This window comes from Chaetodon trifascialis, chromosome 1, assembly GCF_039877785.1.
Source record: "Chaetodon trifascialis isolate fChaTrf1 chromosome 1, fChaTrf1.hap1, whole genome shotgun sequence".
NCBI lineage: Eukaryota > Metazoa > Chordata > Actinopteri > Chaetodontiformes > Chaetodontidae > Chaetodon > Chaetodon trifascialis.
This window is the reverse complement of record NC_092056.1, coordinates 19,912,676-19,936,948: the sequence shown is the minus strand read 5'-3', so window position 1 is coordinate 19,936,948 and position 24,273 is coordinate 19,912,676. Positions and strand designations below refer to the sequence as shown.

The 24,273-nt window shown below is 43.6% G+C and overlaps 2 protein-coding genes across 3 annotated transcripts in view; one reads left to right on the top strand and one right to left on the bottom strand.

The window, feature by feature from the left end:
- Positions 1 to 5,244, top strand: part of smyd3 (SET and MYND domain containing 3) — a 74,913-nt gene extending 69,669 nt beyond the window's left edge. For both annotated transcript variants that reach the window (XM_070991764.1, XM_070991678.1), the window contains 2 exons: positions 4,687 to 4,795; positions 4,892 to 5,244. In XM_070991764.1, coding sequence (XP_070847865.1) covers positions 4,687 to 4,795; positions 4,892 to 5,008 — 226 coding nt within the window. In that variant the 3' untranslated portion in view covers positions 5,009 to 5,244. The remainder of the gene's footprint in view (positions 1 to 4,686; positions 4,796 to 4,891) is intronic.
- A 5,272-nt stretch (positions 5,245 to 10,516) lies between these two features.
- The window catches only part of kif26ba (kinesin family member 26Ba), an 83,667-nt gene continuing 69,910 nt past the window's right edge, over positions 10,517 to 24,273 (bottom strand). The window contains exons 16-28 of the mRNA XM_070991895.1: positions 23,911 to 24,157; positions 23,709 to 23,810; positions 23,352 to 23,479; positions 22,654 to 22,833; positions 22,156 to 22,472; positions 21,155 to 21,845; positions 19,759 to 20,699; positions 19,248 to 19,486; positions 18,660 to 18,833; positions 18,329 to 18,543; positions 15,690 to 15,955; positions 14,543 to 14,693; positions 10,517 to 14,398 (exon numbers count right to left, since the gene is read on the bottom strand). Coding sequence (XP_070847996.1) covers positions 14,250 to 14,398; positions 14,543 to 14,693; positions 15,690 to 15,955; positions 18,329 to 18,543; positions 18,660 to 18,833; positions 19,248 to 19,486; positions 19,759 to 20,699; positions 21,155 to 21,845; positions 22,156 to 22,472; positions 22,654 to 22,833; positions 23,352 to 23,479; positions 23,709 to 23,810; positions 23,911 to 24,157 — 3,800 coding nt within the window. The 3' untranslated portion in view covers positions 10,517 to 14,249. The remainder of the gene's footprint in view (positions 14,399 to 14,542; positions 14,694 to 15,689; positions 15,956 to 18,328; positions 18,544 to 18,659; positions 18,834 to 19,247; positions 19,487 to 19,758; positions 20,700 to 21,154; positions 21,846 to 22,155; positions 22,473 to 22,653; positions 22,834 to 23,351; positions 23,480 to 23,708; positions 23,811 to 23,910; positions 24,158 to 24,273) is intronic.

Below are 24,273 nucleotides of genomic sequence, written 5' to 3'. Positions count from 1 at the left end.
CACAGTAATACAGCCCATCAATAAATAACCAGAGAAAGAGAGAGAGATGGTGATGAGGAGAAGGGGATGGAGAGATTGGTGTCAGCTGAGGGAAACTGAGAGAAATGTTTCTTGAGGAGGCGGAGGTGAAACCAAAGTGAAGGATGGTTGTGGGGGGGTAGGTTTTAGAGAGCTGAGAGAGGGGCTAGGTGAGGATAGAAGTGAGGGGAGGGTGTAACAAGGTGAGAAATGAGAAAGGGGCGGAGGAGTGCAGAGAAAAGAGAAGAATAATTGGCAAAAATGAATGAAATGAGAGTGACAGAATAACAAGGAGGAGGGTCAAACAGTGCTGTAAAATGTGAAAAAATGGGAGGCATAAAATGAGGAAAATGGACAAAAAGAGGACTGGAGGAATTCACAGGGGAGACGAGGATGAAAGGAAAAGAATGAAAGAGAAGAGGCGAGAAAAGCATTCAAGAGAAAAAAGTGAGCGAGTGTGGGAGGAGGATCCTCCATATTCATCTCCTATCTTCCTCTGGGCTCTTCAGATGGCGAGGAAGAAAGATAGCTGCAGGAGTTCTCCATCTCTCTTTCTCCCGCTCCTCCTCATTCTCTATTCCTTTCTTCTTTCACTCTCTACTTTTTCAGGCTCTCTCTTCAGTCTGTGATGTATGGAGAGGGTTTTTCCCTGCGCCTGTGTGCGAGTAATGCTCACCTGCTGCAGGCTGTACACGCCAGGCTTATTGAATGTCTCCATGCTACACATATCTTACTGATGTACACATGCTCACGCACACACAAAAGCTTCAACCTGAAACACTTGAGTAGTGTGAAAACAGCTATTTGGTTTTATCCCGTGTCTCCGCTAATACAGAGTAAAACTTTTTCAGCTTGTACAGTTTATTTGTCTCTCGGACAAAGAAGCAAGCACTTTTCTCTCAATGCACAGCCTGCAGTTTTATAGAAAGAAATTTGTTACATGAGACCATGAGAGCCTCGGTGGACCAGTGAAGTGCACCGGCATTGTCAGTCTTCATGGATCTGTTGGTGGGAGCATCTAGAGCTGCAAAGGGTGACATATTTAGCAAGTAAAGAAGTAAACTGAATAAAAGAATTTAACTTCTTTGCACGTTTCTTTTAAAGACTGGATAGGCTTAATCTTTAATTATCATGACGAAGCAATGTAAAGAAGGGAGCATCGCTCCTCAGTTGAAGTGCTCACAGCTCAGAGACATAGGAGGCATGCCAGGTCATGAGCAGGCATTGCTGAGCTATAACCAAGCCTGGAGATGACTGTGAGATGGTTGTCCAGTGGCTGTCCTGTCATGTAAACGCTGCTGCATCGGTTGATGTGTTTCACAGGGAAGGGTCGGCTAAATCGTTAAACAGTCATTTAAAGCTTATCTTAATGTTCTTTGTCTTAGTAACAGATGCAGGGCTGAAACTGCTCTCGCATTGGACAGAAAACAAAACACAATTAAGGAGAATACTCACAGCTAATCTTTCCTCCATGTTTTCGTTCTCCTTCCTCGGTTTTCTACTTAGTAAGATAATCCATGTTCCCTTCTTGCTAACATCGACGGCTGTGGATCTTTTGTTCCAAACAACAGCCTCATTAGTTCCACTGCATTTGCCTGGAAATGCTACACTTTTCCACAACTATTCATTTCTCCTCCTTGCCCCCTCTCTTACTCATAGCCGAGAGCTATGGCTTTCTAACTAGCTGCATATGGCACGACAGTATTTCCCGTCAGTTTGCTCTCCTGGGGGAAAAAAGGAGGAAAAAATTTAGGAGACAGCAAGATAATGAAATTATTTTAATTGCTGTGTGGTTCTATTTGCAATGAGGAAATATAATTGGAGATTGGTGTTGATGTGTGTGTTTGCATGTCATGGCAGTTCGTATCACTGGCTTGGTAATTAAATCAACATTGTAATGTCTTATTATTCTTGGAGGACTAATGTTGTTGGTTTAGTCTTCGAACTCAATGATTCAATTTTAAGCACAGGGTCGGGGCTCCACCTCTGTAATTGGCAGAGTTGTCAGTTACGGCTTGAAGTTATGAACAAATGGGCCATTAGCGCTGTGAGTGAAAAGTGCTGGAAAGGAGTTTTAAATAACTCTGGCTGTAGCCTCTGCAAGTTAATTAACTTTGATTTGACTCATTTTAGAAAACAGATTTTGCTTTTAAATCAAAGAGTAAAAACTTTTTGCACAAGAGAGTTGCTGTTTTCAGTCCATAAAGAAACAATTAAGATTAATGCTCCGTTATTTGCAGAAGCTGTGCAGCTTGTGTTTACGTGCGATTGGATTGAGAGTGTCTTGAACCCTGTTATTGCTCTGAAGAGAAGTGAAATCTGGCAAATACACCAGGTTATAGAGGGTGAAGTGGCTCCAAGTCCACCTTATCTTTGTGTGTGTGCCATGCATGCTCATGCAGTACTGTTGGTGTGCGTGTGTGTATTCATGACTTAGGGCGGCGGGGGCAGAGTGGAGGAGAGCAGCGCAGTAGACATTACCAAGTTTAATCCCTGCAGCTAGTGGGGCAAAAAGCACAGATATAAACAGGTAAGAGCAAAGCAAAGGAGATGTGAAATAGGGAAAGGAAGGAGAGATTAGAGGATGGGGGGTGGAGAAGAAAAGACGATAAGTGACAGTAGAGTTGGGTAAATGAGCGTTTTGAGAAGTCCAGTGTTTACCAACGACAAAGCTGCTTCCTAAATGTCCCCCATGTGTGTTTATCTTTATGGGATATAGGAATATCCCAGTTCTTTGTGTGTGTGTGTGTGTGTGTGTGTGTGTGTGTGTGTGTGTGTGTGTGTGTGTGTGTGTGTGTGTGTGTGTGTGTGTGTGCATGAACAGTCTCTTTATGGCGTGCACTGTACATTTATAATTTATGTGGGATGCACAGTGTGTACAAAGGTCATTAAGCATCAATGTGTATCCATGTGCATACGAATGGATGCAAATTCAGTTATCACATAATTTACAATAATTACAATAATTTACACTTAAGATGAATAAACTTCAAACTGCTTAAATACACAGATAGATCAGATATTAAATGTTTGCCTTTTGTGTGTGTGTGTGTATGTGTGTCTGTGTGTGTCTTCTGTTAGGATTGGTGAGTCTCTTAATGTTTACATGATTGATCAGGCTGATCAGAATGATCAAAATCTTGTCAGTCAACACTCTTTGCGTGTCATTGCCACTGCGAGGTGACAGTGTGCACACTTGTTTTGTGGAGAATAAACAGTATATTCATGCAGAGATCGACGGAGCAGATACACTGCATACGTGCTTGTCTGAGCACATTTGCATGTGTGCTAGTCGCACAGTGGTATGAGTATATGTACAGTACGCGTTTGTGTGTCCTTCTACATGTTCGTTTGGTGCGTCTATCATGGGAGTATGTGCAGAGTTAGATGTGCTTGTCTGTCTGACACACATGCAGACACACCCACATGTTTTCACACAACAAAAACAGAGGCATGCATAATGCACACTTGCACAAAAATCCTCCTTTTTCTCACATACTCTCACTTGTTTGTGCGTCACACTTGCACACAGGCACTGACTGGCAAGGCTTTTTTTTTGTTTTGTCCGTTTAATCATCTGTCTTGTTGTCTGGTGTCCTTGCTGTGACTGTCAGCCTCAGACTTCAGATACAGAGAACAAGCTGACAAATTAAAGCGAATGCTACAGTGCATATTTTTCAAAGTTTTGCCAAAATTTGAACTTCACAGTGCATAATTTGCTTTAGCTGGCCTTTTCTGGCTGCTGGGAAACAGACATTAACATACCTATAGTGTGTTTAATATACACTCTTTCAAATTATTCAGTCAAATAAATTCCTTCTAAAGCTGCACAGAAGAAAATCCTGCCAATCCAGCTTCTTTCCAAAATGTCATCTCGTCATTTTCATGTCATGTGGAGTTCAAGGACAGCGCCTGTGCTGGCCTCCATGTTTCTTAAATGGGAGCAGAGAGTGTGCTCCAATTATCGGGGCGTCACAGTGCTCAGCTTCCTAGGGAAAGCTTTTGCCACGGTGCTGGAGTGGAGATTGAGGACGATTGTTGAACCTCAGATTCATGAGGAGGTATTGTGGAATCCATTCAGGTCAGGCAACATTGGACCAGCTTTTTACTCTTGCAAGGGTACTGGAGTGGAGTGTCCTGGGGGTGTCTTATGGGGGTTTCTATGGGAATACAACAGTACTTGATAGAAGCCATCAAGCGGTATATAAACACCAGGAAAGCTGTTTCTGCATTTTTGGCATTAAGTCATGATGGATCTTCCAGGAGGAACTGGAAGGAGGTGGAACTGGAGCTGGTGGGGCTGGGGTAAAGGATGGCATACCTTTATGCATTACAGCCACTTAACTAGTTATAAAGACACTCTATTACTCTATTCTACTTTATTTAAAACTGTATCTAGTTTTTTTTAAGTCTCTATTTAGTTTTACAAACATTTCAAGATGTGTTTAAGTAAAAATGGCTAGAACTGCAGTAACAACACATGGGATACCAGAAGAAGAGTAGCATTAAAGAAGTAAAAACAATGATGCTGTATTAAGATGCACTGATAGACAGATCTGTGTAAAAGTGAGATGGGTAATGTATTCAGTGAGCAAACAGAAAAAGTAATCTTTCACCAGCGTCTCTCCCTCCATCTTCGTCTTCTCTTTCTCTCTCTCTTTTCTACAGACAATACTACCCTGATCCCCATCCGGTCCACGGAGTCCAGCTGATGAGAGTCGGAAAGCTGCAACATTACCTGGAGCACATTGAGGATGCTTTGGACACGTTCAGACAGGTGTGATGGAGGGCACACAAAAGCTCAGTGCTATTTAGTACAGTGATAGTCTTATTTGTATAGTTTTGTCCATTATTGATCATTTCCTCTTTCCAGGCCTATCAAATCATGAAGCTAACACACGGAGATGATCATGCCATGACCACTGATCTATTGATGAAGATGGAGGAATGTCGTACTGAGATGGTTCAGCAGTCATCCAGCCGTCACTGACCCCCTCCCCTGGCCTGCCACCAAAAACAATAAACTGTTACAGGACTCTTGTAACTTAGTGGACTAATTCCATTTTCTCTCCTAATTTCTTCTGGTCTCAGTGTTGTTGGTGTATTCAACTCTTCCAATCATCATTTTTAGAGATTTGGAATATGAACAAGAAGAGGAGAGATTTTAGCACCTGTCCGAAACGTCTAACAAATTGTCATGAATTAAAATCAGTTTGTTCCACTGTCTGCTTTTTCATTTTTCTCACAATCTTTATCAGGAATTGTCTTAATTATAAAATTGCTTTTCCCTCAGAGGTCCAGTGTGTGAGATTTAGTGGCATCTTGCCAGATTTCAACCAGCTTAATGCGTCTTTCTCTTCCTCCCTGCGGTGGCCATGAAAAACACAAAAGAGGCTAAAGGACCTCTCCAGAGTCAGTGCTTGATTTGTCTGTTCAGGGCTACTGTAGAAACATGGCAGACTCAGTGGAGCAGGACCTGCTCTCTGTAGATATGAAGAGTTAATTTTAAGGTAAGTAACACACAACTATTCTTATTTTCAGGTGATTATACATAAACATAACTGTGAATATTATATTACATTTCTGCCAATAGATCACCGTGAATGGTACACCATGGACCTTCTCATTGTTATACAAGACAAAATTCTAACAAAGTGATGGTAGAAGTGTATCATGAGCATATTGTCCCAACAGTAACAGTGAGTGTTATTTACTTCATCTAAAAGCAATCCCTTCAAAGGAAAAACCTTGAATATTTTGGTAACAGAGAGGTGAGAAAATAAGCATGTCTGTGCATTACTAGAAATCTAGAGCTAGGAGGTGATTAGCCAGCTTATCACGCTGCAAGACTGAAGGAGAGGAAATCAGCTAGCCTGGATCTGCCCACAGTCCCGAAATATGCCTACTGCTTTCTAATTAACACAATGTATCTCATTTCTTTAATCCCTACCAAGTCAAGTTTATTGACATACAAAATATGCAATTTATGTGTGTGTGTGTGTGTGTGTGTGTGTGTGTGTGTGTGTGTGTGTGTGTGTGTGTGTGTGTGTGTGTGTGTGTGTGTGTGTGAGAGAGAACCTGTCAGCCTCTGTCTCCTGTGTTTAATCTGCACATACCATCTAGATGAGTGACGAGTGTGTGTGTGCATGTTGTTTTAGTAAAGTCTGGATTTCAAAACATCCATCATTCCTCCATACATATCCATCACACACACTTCCCACGTTAATCCCTGTTGTTTTGTGTTACACTGTCAGTGTGTGACTTCCAAGATAAGCCCAGAGTGTGTCTGGATGGAATGTGGCTCACACACACACACACACACACACACACACACACACACACACACATTTCCCATGTTAATCCCAAAATTCTACCGTTTGCAAACTGATGACAGCATTTCCTCTGACAGGGAGAGCCTGTGTGTGTGTGTGTGTGTGTGTGTGTGTGTGTGTGTGTGTGTGTGTGTGTGTGTGTGTGTGTGTGTGTGTGTGTGTGTGTGTGTGTGTGTGTGTGTGTGTGTGTGTGTGTGTGTGTGTGTGTGTGTGCGTGTGTCTGTGTGTCTGTGGGTTATGGGAGGATTAGAGGGATAATATGTTTCCTTTAAGGTTACAAATAAAAGGTTTTGCTCTTCTGACACTTTTTGCTTTCTCACCACTGGAACAGCCGACATGTTGGAAACTCTAAATCCTTCATCCATCCTGGATCAGTCAGATGTGAACTATTCTCTGCTCAGCTATCCAGCATAAAAATCACTTTGACACAGTATTTTAGTTTTTTAATTATTTCTGATTATTTCAGAATTGCAGAAATTGGTCTCCAGTACATTACCTGTAGTGTCAACGAACAGTAAAACACATGGAAGTCAAATATCAGCAGTACAATTAATCATCTTTGTTCATGAAGACATATACATACATTTTCAGTGGGTGTTGGGTTTCACCATGTTGTCCCTTAACACCGGTTCTGTTTATGAATTTGATGGAGAGGATCTTGAGGCTCAGCCAGGGGGAGGAGAGACTCCAGTTTGGCGGCCTCAGAATTGCATCTGTGCCCTTTACAGATGCAGTAGTTCTGTTGGCTTCATCAGACTGTGATGTTGAGCATCTTGTTTACAAGTGAGGGTAAATAGACTGTGAGAAGGACAGATTGGTGCACTGTCAGCAGTAATGCAAGCATTGTACCAGAACCTTTGTGGTGAGGAGAGAGCTGAGCCAGAAGACAAAGCTTTTACCAGTCAGTCTACATTGCAACCCCCAAAGAATGAGATACAAGAGGCTAAAATGAGTTTGTGTGGTGGCTGGGCTCAGCCTGAGAGGAGGAGAGGAACGAGCTCAGAGCTTTGGAGTTGAGGTGCTTCAGGCATCTGATCTGGATGCATCCTGGGCAACTTTCTTTGGATGTTTTCCAGGCAGGTCCAACTGGTACGAGACCCTGGGGCAGATCCAGAGCATGCTGGAAAGATTATATAACTCAACTGGTTTGGGAACACCTTGGGAGCCCCAAGGAGGAGCTGGAAAACGTTGCTGGGGAGAGGGATGTCTGGACTAACCTGCTGCCACCTCAACCTGGCTGCAGTTAAACAGCATAAAACGGATGGATGGATGGATGGATGTGTGAAAGAAAGAGGTTCTTGGGGAGATTAAATGAAAAGAATGTGAAGATTGAATGTAGTAATGACACTGGTGGACTGAATGGTCTGTGGAAGAGTCTGTCCTGCTGTTCAGACCTCCATTACTCACTTCATTGGCTCTGATGCACTCTCTCTCCCTCCTCTCTCCTCTCTCAACTCTTAACGGCCATCAAATTCGATTTGCTATCACTTAACTGTAACCCTCTGTCTATCCCCCTCCATCACCCACTGTCTCTCTCCCCCATTTTCCGTCTCTCTCGCTCTCCAAAGGCTTACAAATTAAATCCACTATTCGTTGACGGCTCATCTCTGTCATTCGTTGCGTGTCTCTGCAGGCAGCCTAAGCCAATCAAAAAAAGGACACCGAGTGGTTTTAACCCATCTTATTCACTCACCCTCCCGCCATTTACTCTCCCACATTTTCAGTTTTCCCTCTCATCTCTGTGTGTGTCTCGTCCCTGCACCACCTCACCTTTGCGCCCTGTTTGCTCTCTCCCTGCTTGCTCTCTCCCTCCCTCCCCTCTCTCACCCACTTTATCTTCCCATCTGCCTTCTTCATTCTTATTGCAGCTGTACTTAATTTACCACGGTCTATAAGCCACATGTAAAGCCACTGAAAATCAAGGATTGACATTAGAAGACAGCTAATTTAAATTTTTCCCGTTCATAACGTTGGTCAATTATTTTTACATTCTATGCATGAATACGCCACTTCATAAAGTTACAAATAGAGTCTTGCACCAATTCATAGGAATCTGCCTTTTCTTCCTCTCCCCTCTCAGTGGCTCGTTCCTCATGCAAAGAGATTCTGCTGTTTCAAGGTGCAATAACAGCCAGAGACGATAGATTTTATCCCCAGTATCATGTCTCGATTATCTTCCTCCGTTTGAAGGTTCAGTGATAAGGAATTGATGAATCTCACCATATATTCATGGGTAACCTCACTTTAGAAATGAAAAAGCAAGACTAAACCACATCTCCATGTGAAGCCCACGTCTTCATCACGACCCAATCACCTCTCCATCTTTCTTTCATCTTTGAGCTTCTTCATAATCAGAGCAGGCTCTTAAAACCAAAGGACTGTTAGGCTGAAGAGTAACTGCATCTGCTGCAGCTGCACACGTTTAAACTTTAATATCAGCCTCTTTTTGAACTGAGCTTTGCTTGTTTCTTTTGTAGTGATTTTTATTGTGGCTCAAGGAATGGCAACATCAGTCTGTCTGTCAGTCTGTCTGTCAGTCCACTGCTTTGTTCCAGACTGGATGGAAATGCCTTGAAATTTGCTGCAGACCTTCACGGTCCACAGATGATGACTGATGCTAATTTGTGTTTCCGTGACTCTTCCTCCAGTGCTGCCAGCAGGTCAAAGTTTAGACTTATCCTGTGAAATGTTGCAACATTTACCAGATGGATCGGCACCAAATTTTGTAGACATTCATGGTCACTTGTGGGTATAAGCCAAATGTCTCAATGACCATTGGATGGATGACCATGGAGTTCATCATATTATAAGAAGCACTGAAGCATGAATTCAACTCTTTCACTTGTCTGAGCTAATTTTGGCAGATATGTGAGGGCAGAAAAGAAGGCAATAGCCCATTTGATGAGAGATGATTGCATATTATTTGTCAGAAATTACTACCTGAATCCACTTGTCTCCCGATTTTATCCTTTCTAACCTCGCCCATCTTATTTCTCTGGCTCTTGCACACATCTGCTCTCTTTTTCCCTGCATTTCCCTTTTGCTACCTTTATTATTCTCTCTTCTCTCATCTATTCTCTCTCTCTTTCTTCCTGCTCCCTGCTGTGTGCGGGTGATCAAAGCAGGCTCAACAGGGCAATGTGTCACCTAGGAAGCTGCCTACAGGCTAGTAAAGGTACACACGCACACACGCACACACACACACACACACACACACACACACACACACACACACGCACACACACAGTGCATTGGAAACTAAGTGACATCGAGTACAAAACATGTACTGGATCTGAAAGTCCTGCACTTTTCCTTGAGGCACTACATGTAAAATAACATGATGTATCATACAATGTGCTTTTTTTACAGGATACAGACAGACTTCCTCAGACATCCTGGTGAAGTTAGAGGAAATCAGAGAGCCTATTCAGAGGTGACATTGGTGTTCGGAAGTAAGTTTTTTCCCCCAAATTGCTCTACTATATTTCTCTCTTACAAAAGCTACCTTGAATTCATGAGCCAGTAAGAATATAATGTGTTAAGGTGAGATAGTTGGGTCATTTCTTCATGGAAATGTCATTTTGGAAAGAAACTTTTCAGTTATTCCCTTGAAAAGGTGACATGTGGCAGATATCTCAGGTGTTAGCATCTGTCACAGGATTTTGGTTTCCAGGCAAAGTCAGCTGACTGAAACAGGAGCCTGCAGAGGAAAAAGTTTCTCAGAGCTTATCTGTCTTTCCCCGATTCAGTCAAAGAGACCAGTGTGACAGAGTTTGGCCATACCTGCCAGAAATAAGTGGATCATCACAAATACCACAAGAAACAAATGAGTCACTGAAGCTTTCAACAGTGATCAACAGTAGAATACAGAGTGTGTTTTACATGTTGTGCAACAAAACCAAAACTACTTCCTCATATTGTATCCATGTGGCTTCTGCACATGCACACAGGAGCCCCAAAACAAATAACCTGTCATTGAGAGAAGTTATTAAAAGGTGGAACAAAACTTCATGCAGATGCCTGCAGCAACATTTACAATAGATCTTTTGAGCTAATGCAAAATGTGGGCATCTCATTGGGACACATACAGACCACATGTCGGTTGTCTGGCTGGTACTTTGTTGACTATTTATTGATCCACGAACGAAAGATCAGATGAGAAACTCTTTCAATGCATTTCTTTATTTACATCCCTCCATCTTGCTCTTCCATCATCACAATGTGTCAGACCACATTTCTCAAAAACAGTAAATCATGGAGACAGGACACACACACACACACACACACACACACACACACACACACACACACACACACACACACACACACACACACACACACACACACACAGTGAATCTCTCATGCTCCATGTTGTCTGTTTTGCACTGATTGTGTGTCATAACGTGGTTAATTCTCATAGGAAACAACTCATTCTTCTCCTTAACATATTGGCACTTGTAAATAACACACAACAACTGGTTTTAATCAGTTACATAGAGATTTTCCAACCACAGACCGACTATCTTGCAGCTGGTCAGAGCTAAAAATGTCTTACTGCAACGGATAAAGTCTGTTTTTGGAAAATGTGGTCTGATCCAGACTTTAACACCCAAAACTCCTTAAGAACGTAAAGATGCTATGTGTCAGATTTCCAGATAACACATTATAATTCTTGGACACTCCAGCAAAAACACGTAACAGCACATACGTAAATCTGTTCATTAGACTGTTTGTTTGCCCTCCAACCTGAAATAACAGATGGCATTTGGTGAGTAATTGTATTTAAAGCACCAGACAATGAGTGCATCCCTTTTAGCATGCTTGCTTATTGCTGAAAAGTTTATATGGACTATTATAAACAATGTGGGGCCACCAAAACCTCCAGTGTTTGTCACAATTATTGCTAGAATTATAAAGCGCTACCACAGTAGATTTGGCAGTGACACATCAAGGAAGAAACCACACACATAGCATCTTAAATCTGGAAACAAGTACAGGCTGTTTCACTCATCCAGAGGTTTGGGTTCCCAAAACACCCACTGCTGATTACATGAGGCCGCGTTTAATACTGCAGAATATACTGGCATTTCACTTAAAACAACACAGTTGTCATCATACTGAACTGGTTTCTTCCTCGTATGTAAAAAATCCTTTTTAACTTCTGGTCTGTATTTAACTGACTGAAATCCCTGTTGTTCTTGAACCACATTAACTCCCCTGAATGTGAATGTTTTAGGAAACCCAAACCCATTACAATCTCCAGCGGGAACAACGGGAGCAACTGAAACCGAAACAGAAAATATATAAAATAAAAATGAGCGTATATATGATATGTCTACAGTATATATATTTATATATGACATGGGCTCAGCAAAGTATATACACTTCTTGTTTTCTTTTTCTTAAATGCATAGTAACCTTTAAGATCATAAGGTGTAAATAAATAGGAACGTAATAGTAAGTGACGCTGCTCTCCTGAGCTCAAATAAATAAGCCTTCATTCATGAATGGCGCGGTGAACTTAAATTATCAGGGATGTCACTGAGCTACTTCACCCGCCTCCTGTGAAACGCTTCATGGGTCCAGTCTGTCAAAAGCACCTTAGTTTCTGGGGTAATTTCCCACTAGATCACCCTGTGGCTGTCACTGCAGGTGTATGCCACACAAAATGAATGGCTGTTACATCTTTACGCAGCCAGGAGAAGATCAAAACACTTGAAGTCATTTCCTGTTTCTGCGTCAGTCCAGTGGAAAAGATAAACACTGAGGCTGTCCTATTGGGATAAAGATAAATTTAGCACTATGACGCTTTTGACAAATCACACCAATATAATTACAGTCAGTGTCTGTTATTCTTTGTACCTCTCAGACAACAAACAGGATCTCCCAGAATGCTCTCTGCTTGCTGCGTGAAAGAAGTTCAGAGGAGAGGGTGGCGGGAACAGACGTGACAACAGCGATGTAGAAGAAGCATCTGAAGGGTATGGTTCAGAGGGAAACAGGCTTTTTCTTATAATTATATTTGTACAAACATTTAGATCATAAACATCTCAAGCACCATAGATAATAATATTAACAAATCAGACGTGTCCAAAAAGAAAATGGAACCAGGAAGAGATGTTTGCCTCTTAATTTGGTCGTCATCCTTTTCTTTCTTTAGTTCACTTTCATTCCTTTATATATTTTTAGCTATTCCTTTGTAATGTCTGTGCCCTTTCAGTAAAAGACAATACTGGAACTTTTGAAATAGTCCATTTGTGATCACAATTGAAGTCTCAAATAAGTATTTCCAGTCTAAATTCACTACTTTGTTCCAATGAAAAAGGCCTTTAAAATGTTTTTTTTAAACACTGTGCATGAATGGGCTCATCCTGCACGTGTGTCTTCCCCATAATTCACTCTTAAATATCTTGAACCTATCTCCATTATCTTCCTATCATACTGTACACAGTCTCTACATGGTCCCATTGCACACACATAAAAAGGATACCTTGTTATAAAACACACACATAGACGAATCATTCAGTTTCTTTTAGAGTAGAGCAGAACAACACAGATATAATTAACAGACGGTCAGTCAGTCTGACGGTCAGTCAAGTCAATCGATGGATGTACGTCACGCTGGATCAGAGAAAAAACATTTCCACTCCGAGGCGACTCAAACGTTTCATTGCTTTGTGAACATGAAAAAGCCATCACGTGTGTATCAGGGCAGACGTACTGTACGTATGCCCCAGAGGGTCAAAAGACAGATGTGCTCTGTTTGTGAGTAAAGTCAAAGTAAAAACAGCCACCACGAGAAACTAGCGTGTTTTTTTGTTTTGTTTTTTGTTTCTTTGAAGAAAAAAAAACAGCCTGTTTTTTAAATTTGACTCATGGTCCTTGCAACAGTTTCTAAAGAGGACTTGGTGTTAGTCTCCATGGTCTTCTTTAACTTTTTTATGCCGGGATCCAGTTTAAATTTAGTCCTCTCTCGCACCATTGCACCAAAGACCATTTAAACACACAGCATCAGTTTTTTCATATCGTGACACACTGACCCACAGTAAAACATCACATTTAGAAATGGCTATAAATTCAAAGATTTTCCAAGGACACTGATCTTTTGCGTTTTTTCATTTCTATGCTAGCACCATACTTACTGCATGTACACAAATTCAGCGAGAAAGAGAACTGGTCTTGGTATTGTGGAAATGTTCACAAGGCACTTATCTAAATCATGTTTCTTTGTCCTTTCGTCTTTCTCTTGTCAGTCTCTTTTATTAGCACAAGCATTAGCACAACAATACCAGGCCATTCTGTAGTCAGCACTCTGCAGTCACAGCCAGAGTCTCCACTGCGTAAACTCTAACTAAAAGTGCTCTTCTTAAATGATGGGAGAAGGGAAACTGTTCTCTCCTTTCCTCTGCATACACTCCTGAATGTTTGACTCAGTCTAGGAGATGTCTCAGCAGTCCAATTATTCACTTCTCCTGAAACTGTGTGGCATGTTTGATGTTTCTTTTCAGTCTCACAACCATCTATCAGCCCCTTTGGGCTGCTGATTCAAAGTTAGCTGTCCATTAGAAGCTGTTAAATGGCTGTCTCTGAGGTTGTGTCCAAGCCCAGAGAAAAAAAATCTATGGACTCATCTGTCTGTTGGCCTGTTAGATGTCTCTGTGTATCTCCATTCCTTTCATCCCTCCATCTCTCCATCCATTGGGAGGAGACATGAGGAAGAGGATGCGGGATCAAGCAGTCCATCCGTCCCTATATCCCTGCTTCCAACTATCCAGTCATCCAATGAGATGTATTAGTTTAGGAGATATTTTCTAAAGGTGATTAATAAGGGGCAAAGGGTCCAAACGTCCAGCTGTGTGTCTGTCTTTCTGTCGTCCAGCTCTCCATGTCTCCATCTGTCTACCGATGTCTTGAGGACACATCGAAGCAGGTGATCATCATGAGGTGGGCTTTGCAGAAGTTGACTCTGGTCTCCAGCTTGTCCGTCACGGTCTCCAGAGCTTCCAGATACTCTAGAGAGTCCACTTCGTAGACCTGCTGTAGCTCAACTGGACAGACAGGCAGAGAAAAAATATGACTTGATGTGAACACCAACCTTATTCTTTGAAAACCTTTTTAGACATCTGTTATCATAAAGAACATGAATAAGAATATACCACGCACACTCGTGGGTGTGTCAGAGTCCTACTTACACTCAGTGGTCCATTTGTGTGGCTCCAGCATCAGGTGCTGTTTGGTTTGTTCCAGCTCCTTCTTCAGACACTGGTACTTGGCTCTGACTTCACTGATTCTCTGCTGACGGTGCTCCAACAGCCGGAGCTTGGCACTGACATACACCACCTCCTGTCACACGGATGGGGGACAGACGGTCAGACATTTTGTTTATTCACCTTTAGTTATCCACAGAAGTGTGTGGTGAAACACACACGGGCCCTCTGTCACGAGCAGCCTGCTGAACGCTCACACAGTTCCATACATTCACACCTCATCGACTCTCAGTGTGACCGCAGTCGAGTGCTTTCGGACACTGAGCAGCTTCACTGCAGCAGTGGGGGGTTAAGTGGCTTCCTTACGGCCGCTGCAGGGAAAATCTATATTTCATGGTTTTCTCTCTCACTGTCTTTCCAAAAGCTCACAATGCTCCCTCTCCTGAATACATAAAGGTTTAAGATTAGACACCCAAAAACCTGCACTGTGCATTAATTTGCATTTGCATTAGAGTCTTGCTCTACCACTCTTTATTCTGCTAAATCTTTGGAATTTTTAATCATTTCTAAATATACTTTGAAAGTGACACAGACAGAAATGTAATGCAGATTTATTGGGAAAAAATCTCCCTATTCATATAGAACTTAGTGCTGCTGTTCATTCATTCACTTTGAAAATCCTTACTGTTGTATTTTTAAAACTTATCTTATTGACACATGCAGCTGTTCAGATCCCACAGCTTCCTCTGTCTCTGCTCTTCTCCAGCTCCAGCCGACAGTGTCCAATGGGACACTTCTTGCTTTTTAATGTCTCCCACTGTTATTGCTCATATCAGTTTCACTGACATCAAGTGCAATATGCCTCCTGCCCTCTGGGCCTCCTTTTCCGCTCTTTGGCTCTCCAGCTTCTTGAATTCTCCCCCCACATCCTTGTCACCACCACACAGGAGATTCTCCTCTCACACCTTCTCCTTTCTTTAACCCTTTCCTGTTTTCTCTGCTCCCTCTTTTGTTTCTAAATGCTTTAATCCACACTGTAATTCTCTCTTTCTTCCTCCTTTTCTGTTACACCGATTTTCTTTTCACAGCCCTCCTGTATGTGAGTGGGTTTACGCCTCCTTCTCCCCCTCACCTTGTTCCCTCCTTTGTCTCTCCTCTTCTGCAGTCGCTCGACGTCATCTATCTCGTACACCTTGATCTCAAAGGCTTCTGTCGTTGCAGTTGCGCCCCTGATGTTCGAGGGAGCCGGGGGCCCCAGTGGACCATCTACCCAGCATGCACCTGGGCTGGAGGATGAGGAAGAAGAGGAAGTGACAGCCTGTTTGGAGGAGCGGTGAGAAGGTGAGGATGAAGAAGAGTCCAAGGTCAGTGCTGGGATGAGGCGACGGCGCTGGAGGCCTGAAAGAACAAACCAGATGAAGATAATAAAACAGAGTTTAGCAGAAGTGTTTTCAGACACAGAAACACATTTGATGCTACATACTGTAGCCCTTAAACTTTCTTATTCATTCAGCACTCATATAGATACATGAAAAACAGGAAGTAGTTCTTGCAGTGAGTTGTGCATTTTGTCAGTGGCAAATCTTCATTAACTTTATTATTACTGGCTTTCTTTCTGAGGGTTAGATGAGAAGATCGATACCACTCTTGTGTCCGTTTGGTCAATATAAGGCTACTGCCAATTAGCTTAATAAAAAAAAATGCTGGTTGCATCAACAACAGCAACATCACAGCATCAACAAGGCTCTTGGAAGTCATTGCACCCGGCCCAGAAATCATCTGGTATATAACCACCCATAAAACATCAATGGTGTTTTCATATTTCAGTTTTGCTTGGGTCAAACAAATGAGACATAACTTCTTTATTTGTGATAATTAGAGGTTTGCTAAGTTACCTTTGGATCCTTAGCTAGCTCTTTCTCCCCCTTTCCAGTCCATATGCTAAGCTAAGCTAATGTCTCCTGGCTGTAGCTGCCTGAACAGTACTTTAACATACCTAACATACCACATGTTGGTGGGCCCACATGGCTTAGTGGTGTTTTCTCACCATTAAGTTACACAGGGCCATTCAGGATGCAAGTCACACAGCAGATGAAGGACAACTTAAATGTCCTCATGCTCAACAGGGAGGCCATAGAATAAGTATCTTACAGGGGGAAACAGGAAGATGTGACGTGGACATAAAAGCAGAATATTATAAACTGAGGTCTGAGATGGGTGAGAGAGGAAAGAGAGGGAGATGGATTAATCCCTGGAGAGAGGAAAGGAAGAGGAAAGGAAAGAACAAAAGGAAAGTACGGAGTGATTGAAAAAGCAGAAAGGGAACAAGCAACAGATAATGGAGTGTGAAGCGAGATGAAAAGTTTGGACTCTGTTCATGAAGCTCGCAGATAACAGCTGCAGGTCACTCTCTAATCTGCCCACTACGCTAGATTGAACACACACTCGTACGTGTACACATGCTTTGCATAGAAATTGCCAGCCATGTCGACCGGAATGAGAGTTATCAGATTCACCGGGAACCCCGAGATAAGGTTCAGCAGAGAGAGGAGACAGAGAAAGTGGTGATTTTAATAAGGATGCAGCTGTCTTTTGGTCTCAGTGTGGCACGGAGAGGTCAAGCAGAGACATTTGTACTTCATTACGAAGAAGGAAGTGGAAAATAAGTGGACGGAGAAAGAATGAGGGTCTGCAGGCGCAAGGGGGGAGAAGGGCTGGACGAATGAGGTAGAAAATGTGTGAGAGGAACAGATGAAAAAAGACGAGCAGTGGAGGAGACATGGAAGAAAAGATGAGAGAGAGCTTGTGAATCCAATCTAATGGAAATCAAGCACAAAGAGAGACTCAGCTGGAGATGTGATTAACATTTCAGTCGCTTCAGTCTGTGGCACATCTTCCTCTTACTATTTATACTCTGTCTGCCTGAACTGGGACTGAATTGTTGTATCCACGTTGAACACGTGCAACAAACAGAGTAATCCTTTCCGCCTGTGTCTTCCTGTGACAGTTTGACAGCGAGTGCTCTCTTTGAAGCACAGAATCCATTGTGGTCAAAGAAAAATAAGAGTAAATCCAGATGTTATGTTGCGTGGCAGGAGGTGAGGCTGCGCCCCAGTACGCACACAGATGGAGAGTGTAACTCCAGTTTAAAACACACCAGGAAGAGCTGCCCCTGTCCAATCTGATTTTATGCACTCATCCATCCTCATAGTTAACCAGCAGACAGTTATTTGATGGGGCACATTAGCAGCCTTTCTGTGTGGGGTTCTGGTGAATATATATTCATTACAGCCCACACCAGCAGATTCCCTTTACCATTTCACAGATGGGTGGTCAGGGTCACCTTTCCTACCTGGCTCCTTTTGCAACCACAGCTTTCTTCACTTTGCCCTGACTTGATCATTGCTTTTTCACTGAGCTACTTCACAGAGGTCTATACCTTTCTTTCAATCAGTTCTATCTTGCTTTCTTTCTTTTTTTTAAGCTTTAGCTGTCTTCGGATCATGTTTTGTGAAGGCTTTCACCTCTATGAATTTCAGAATAAAAGAATAATATTTTAGGTGCTTTTAAGCTCTAAAAGCTCAGTGCTGAAAGACGGCAAAAAGAAAAATACATATTGAGAACAAGATAAACTAAATGAAAACAGTAACTTTGCATTTGGCATTAGGGTTGTGTTCACTGATTCAGAAGTTAAACAATAATCGTTCATGATCTAATTCAGTGAAAAGGTCATTAATACTTAGAAAACAGGTTTTAATGTTTAATTGTGACCTGTGTTGCTCCTGCTCTTCTTGCTGCTCTTGGAGCTCCGTCTGGAGGAGGTGGTGGCTGAACTGTGTTCACTGAGGGAGTCCTGAGCGGAGGAGGTACTTCCTGTGTTCTCACTGCTGTCCCTGAGCATGCTCTCATAGCCACTGCTGCCTCCACTGTGGTAAAACAAGGCCGTCTTCCCCATGGCCGGGGGGAGCTCGCCACTCAGTACGCTGCTGTTAGAGGCAAAATGAAATCACAGTTAAAGGTAAAATCAAACAATCAAATCCTTTAAGCAGCACCAAAAGTATGCTGTGTCAATGTCAAATTTGACATTTCTCTATGAGCTCACCTGTTATCACTAGCATGGCCACTGCTGCAGCGGTGTGGTTTTCTGGGAGCAGTGATCTTACTGTAGGGAGAGGGCAGTGTTTGGACTACTACTGTCCTCTCCTCCCCCAGGCCAACTCCACCACCACCAACACCTCCACCTCCAGCTCCAGCTCCAGCTCCAGCTCCCCCTCCACTAAGAACAGGAAAATAGGACAAAACAGGTTAAACCACAGGTTATTTTCTGGATTTGTTTTAATGGCAGTTGACCTTTTTTAGCTGATTGTTGACAAAGAGAGCAGCAGGCATCACATGCAGCAAAATTCCCTGATGGAAGTCGAAATGTGGGTTTTGAAGCTTGCATCTTAGACCATCAGGAACCCCGAAAACCTTTTGAAATTATTATGCCATGTCTGTAATTGATGATATTCTTACATAACACAAAATCTGATGTTACTTGTATAAACATGTGCATCATGTTTATTGTCTTCGAATGAACTCAATTTAAATAAAGACCACTATGATTCTTGCACTTGTTGTAATTTTCTTTATTTAGGATGTTCTGCTCAACACTTGAGATGTAAAGCAAAATAAAGTAAAACTGACTTACCTTGTTCCTCCAACTCCTCTTTCTTCTCCTGGATCTGTGCCTCCTCCCTGGGCATGACTCCTGGTACGGGAGCCTGCACTTCCCTGGAGGAGCTCTGAGATTCGACCGTTGACAGCCCGCAGAGGCAGCTTAGCAGCCAGGCTTCCTCCTCGACTGCGACTCAAAGACTGGGTAGACCAGGATCCAGGGGAGGGTCCCTGCTGCTGCACTGGACCCTGGCCCTGGACTGAGCTCTGGGGCTGAGGAAACAGAGAAATGGCTTAGGTGGGTTGAAGGAGAGACAAAGGCCATGACCTTGTGTCATGGCCACAACTCATTCAACACTCAATAACATATTTTGTGTGTTGAGTGAGTTGTGTGTCTCTTCTTATGTAAAACTGACACACAAGCAGGAAGGTGCCATCATCTTTAAAATTGAGTAGTTCATCCACTTTTGTGTGATGAGCGGAGTCAAAGAGTTTGCAGGTGTTCAAAGCATGTTAATTTACAGTAAAGAAATATTCCTTCCTACCTTTCCATTAGGAGGAAGGCTGGAGCTGCGGCTGGTGGCTTGGCCTAAAGACTTGGTGGAGAAGCTCAGAGTCTTGGTGCTGGAGGCAGACAGACTCCTGGCCTTGGGACTGCTGGTCATCAGCAGCTTACTGACCGCTGAGATCTTTGACTGGCTGCTGGTTTTGACTGGTGACTGTGGAGCACTGCCTGGTCCGGGACTGGCATTGAAACTGGGGCTGCTGCTGTTTCCAGTAGAAGAAGATATAGATCCAGCGCGGGTGAGACTGCGGCCAGTCCGAGGCATGGTGCTGTCGCCTCTCACTCCTCCTCCCCCTCTCAGGCTGCCACCCCTCTCCAGAGAGAAGCAGTCGTAGTGGTGGGAACCGCCGTGGGAGCTGTGGACCCGACCCAGAGAGTTCGTTCTGTTTGCAAGCTGTTCCAACTTAGCGCTGAAAAGTCTGCTGCTGTCTATGCTGGAGCCACGTTGTCTGCTGACACCTGCGGGGCCACATCCAGAGACCCCTGCATCATCTGCTGAGCTGCCCAGTAATGAGACCATGTGGCTGGTTTGGTGTAGAGGGCTGGCTGCCCTGTTCCGCTGGTCGAGGCTGGATTTCCGTACTGGCGGTAGAGGTGGGATTCCCCCTTTCTTGTGGGAGAAAAAGCCTTGTTTTCCAGTGGACCCCCGGCGGTCCAATGTGGCACGGGGACTACAGGGAGTTGAAGTGGTTACACCAAGGTTACGGTACTCGACTCCGTTGTCTAAGCCGTCGTGGCGGTTGAGACGATGCCAGCCGCGGGGTAGACTGGCAGTACGGTGGATATCTGGGCTGTAGATGCTAGTCAAGCATTCTCCATGGGCGACAACAGCGACCATCTCACAGCCATCCACCACTCTCTTAAAAGAATCTGGAGACGACACGAGCTCACCACCTGAACTAGAGCTGCCATGATCTCCACCTGGTGATAGAAGAATAGCAAATAAGACAGAACACGTAGTTACACGTGTAGAACACGTGTTTTTTTGGAAACATTTCACTGTTTCTCACCATCAGCGCATCATGATATCATAACTATCCTTGCAGAGTTTATACTCTGTTTTTAAAAACTAATAAATGGCATCAACACTAGAGTATGCTATGTAGGAAAGCAGGAGAGTATGCATGCAAATTAAGACCCAGAAGTACCTCCAGTTATTCAGAGCTATGGAAGCACAACTTATGGAAGTACAGTGGACTAACTCTTGAAACTGAAGACAGTTTTTAAATGTGTTTTGAAGAAGTATGTTATTGGTATAAATAGTAAAACTATTTCCATTAAACAGTTATAGTATACGTGGTCTGTTGTGGATGTGTGGCGTTTGGCCTGGGCTGATGTTAGATTCCCAAGTATTATCCCAGTCCGGCTCTGCTTACCATCCCTGCAGAAGCTGCGGTGGTCTCCGGTCCCACCTCCAGCCTGGCTCTCCGAATGCTCTACCTCCCTCTTCCCTGGCTTCACTTCACACACAAGCTCCCTGGACCTCCCCTCCTCCATGCCGCGTTTCAACCAGGGGTCTTCAAAGCTCATCTCACTGGAAATAGAAGCTAAAAGCGGTGCATTAAATTTGCCCGGGTCTTTCATGAAGCTGGTCTTGGTAGGTGACGAGAGGATGGTTGGTTCCTGTATAACCATGGGTTTGACAGCCACACATGGGTGCACGCTCATGGTGGTCTTGAAGGGAGAGAAATTACCAGGTCCTGCCAGAATCTGAATGTTAGTCTTAGCCATGGAGGGAGGCAGTTTCCTCAGTCTGTCTTTGGTTGGAGTTCCCTTCTCACTCCCATTCTCTGACAGCACCACCTCTCCTTCCAGGCTCCCTCTTCTCGGGCTGCTGCAGCTGTCAGAACCACCTAGCTCCTCCACTCCAAAGCAAAGGCTCTGGATGGGTTCAGGCTCAGCCAGGGCCTCCCCTTGCTGGCTCTGGGACTGACTGAAGCTGTGGAGAGACTGGTCAGCTTCACTGCCCATACTCAAGTCACTCATCCAGGAAGAGACAGGTGAACCACAGTTCGACATCACTGTAGCTAAGGCTTCACCTTCAATCCGCAGCTTTGCCATGGCCACCTATGGCAGGACACAATTCAGTCAGGTATGGTGTCTTGAAATCCAAAAAACAAGGACTTACTCCTGATTCTGTAGAGCAATTTGTGAAAATAAATCTGCTATACGTTTGATTACCTGGAGACAATGAGACAGATTTCAGTATTCTGTGGCAGCCATGTTGGCCCCACAGCCCTCGTCTATGATCTTTTTTCATGGTGACTACTGTTGTATATTGTGGTTTAAATCAGTCTTATTTGTGAACATTAGCAACATATCCACATACCAAATGCTCTTTGTCACTCTAAATGCAAAGTCAATCAGTCACACTAACCTCTGCCATGGCAACCACCTCTGTAACCCCTGAAGATGTTGCAGGACCTACAGGCATGTAATAATCTTCCACAGCTCCATCGTCAGCAATACCGCTGATAATGCTGACAGCTTGAGAGCCCGAGGCGAGGGCAGCGATGGAGCAACGGTCCCTGCTGAAGCTGATGATGCTCGTTGGACGACAGCTCAGGCCCTGAGTGTCCATGAGAGCCGTAGCATGGAGGTTCTCCACACCTCCAGAAGCCACAGTGTACACCAGTTCATCCTCCCCAAGCGATAGAGGTCCGACTGTTCCGACAGATACTGCTGGTCCTGAGGCTGCAAATGGAGGAGAGTATGAGAACCGAGTTACCAAATATGTCCATTTCCTGTTTGCTTGCTTAGCGCGGAGCATATTTGTCGTCATTAATCTCAGGGTTTTCATATGATTCACATGTCTTATTTTGCATCCCACCTCCCTTTCCTTGTGTAAAAATAGCAGAGTTTTACTGCAACTTACCATCCCTCTGCGTATCCAAGGGTATCGGCGGCACATCGTCATCACAGAGTGTCTCAGCTGAGCCCAGGCTGGCAGACAGAGATGGAGTTGGCTCTCGGACTTGTGGGCTCATGCCCACCGGAGAGGTCCTGGACAGCAGGGACTCTGTGGAGGACCGGCCGCTGTCTGCAGCCAAACTGTCTGCAGAATCAGAAACAGACATTTGGCGTCATAATTACTGTTATTTTCCAAGTGCAGAATACAAGAAAATTGGCATCACACTATGCCTTGTGAGGCTGTTGGTATAAAACAGCAATAACATCACCTGCAGGAGGGATTAACAGATGAAGAACATGTAAGGATGCCCAATAACAGACTGTTTATACATTATTAAGACTTAGGCAGCACCACTGTCTCACTATAGCATGTGTTAAACAACGGGAAAACAAATGACACTATATGAGAAACACAAAATCACTCAATTAAATAGACATTTTCTAGATATACTGTCTATAGTAGATTTAGTGAGGATATGAATACCCAGAGTGAAGTAAGACTTATACGAGGAAAAGAAGAACAGAAAGGAAACAAAAAATAGACAAATAGAAATAATTAAGAGTTTATAAAAAAACTAAATACTAATCGTAAACATCAAATTTCTTTTTCAGGGTTTCAGTACAAGCACAGTTTAAAGCATAAACACAAAGAAGGATGCGTACTGTCTGAGGTCAAAATGTCTGTGGCTTGGCCGTCTTGAGCCAGAGTGTGTGAGGACAGAGGGGGTGTTCCTGGCATCACGCCCTTCTGGGTGTACACTTTACACCGCTGGGAGGGAGAAGATGGAGGCCTGAGGAGGAACACAAGGATCAAACATTATGGAGCTGATCCCGTGCTGCTGTCCTCTTACACATTTAGTCTATATGCGACTCCTTCATTGCTGCTTATGGTTTGATTTAATATTAACAGAAATATAAGCAACAAATTGCATTTGTGTTAATATTTAAAACAATTGTTATTATTATTATTATTATTGTTGAAAGTTGAAATTATTGTCCATGTGTATGCATGTACCTTACCTGTAGTCTGAGGTTTTGGTCAGGCTGGCAATACCCAGGCGTGGTGATCCTAGTGGCCGTGCCTTCCCGTCAGCATTACTGCCCACATTCAGACTCTCGCGGCTGTTCAGAGAGACAATAAATCAGATATTTCATCATTTAAAGTCAAGTACTTAGTGAATAGAATTCACAGTGGTGCACACAAAGCACCACCTGTACTCACCTGTCATTCAGGTGGGAACTCTTGGCCCTGTGCAGTGGGTTAGAGGTGATGCTGCTACTTCCTGTGACGCTCCTGGTACTTGTAACTATGGGGGAAGCAGAACTCTGAGTCAGGCTGTGTATCATCGTCTGGGCCAGCTCCGCCTCCTCCACCACCTCCTTGATGTCCTGCAGCTGCTGGTCATTGGTCCTCCTCCTGGAGGCTGCTGCTGCTGCTGAGGGCTGCGCTTTACCTCCTACAGCACATGCTGAGCCTGGAAATGTTGGACAGAACAATGTTTTCCAAAAATGTCAAACAGGACTTCAGTTGATGCTGGTTTAAGAAACCACACCAGTCTATGGGTGCCTTCAAAGCCAGATCTCT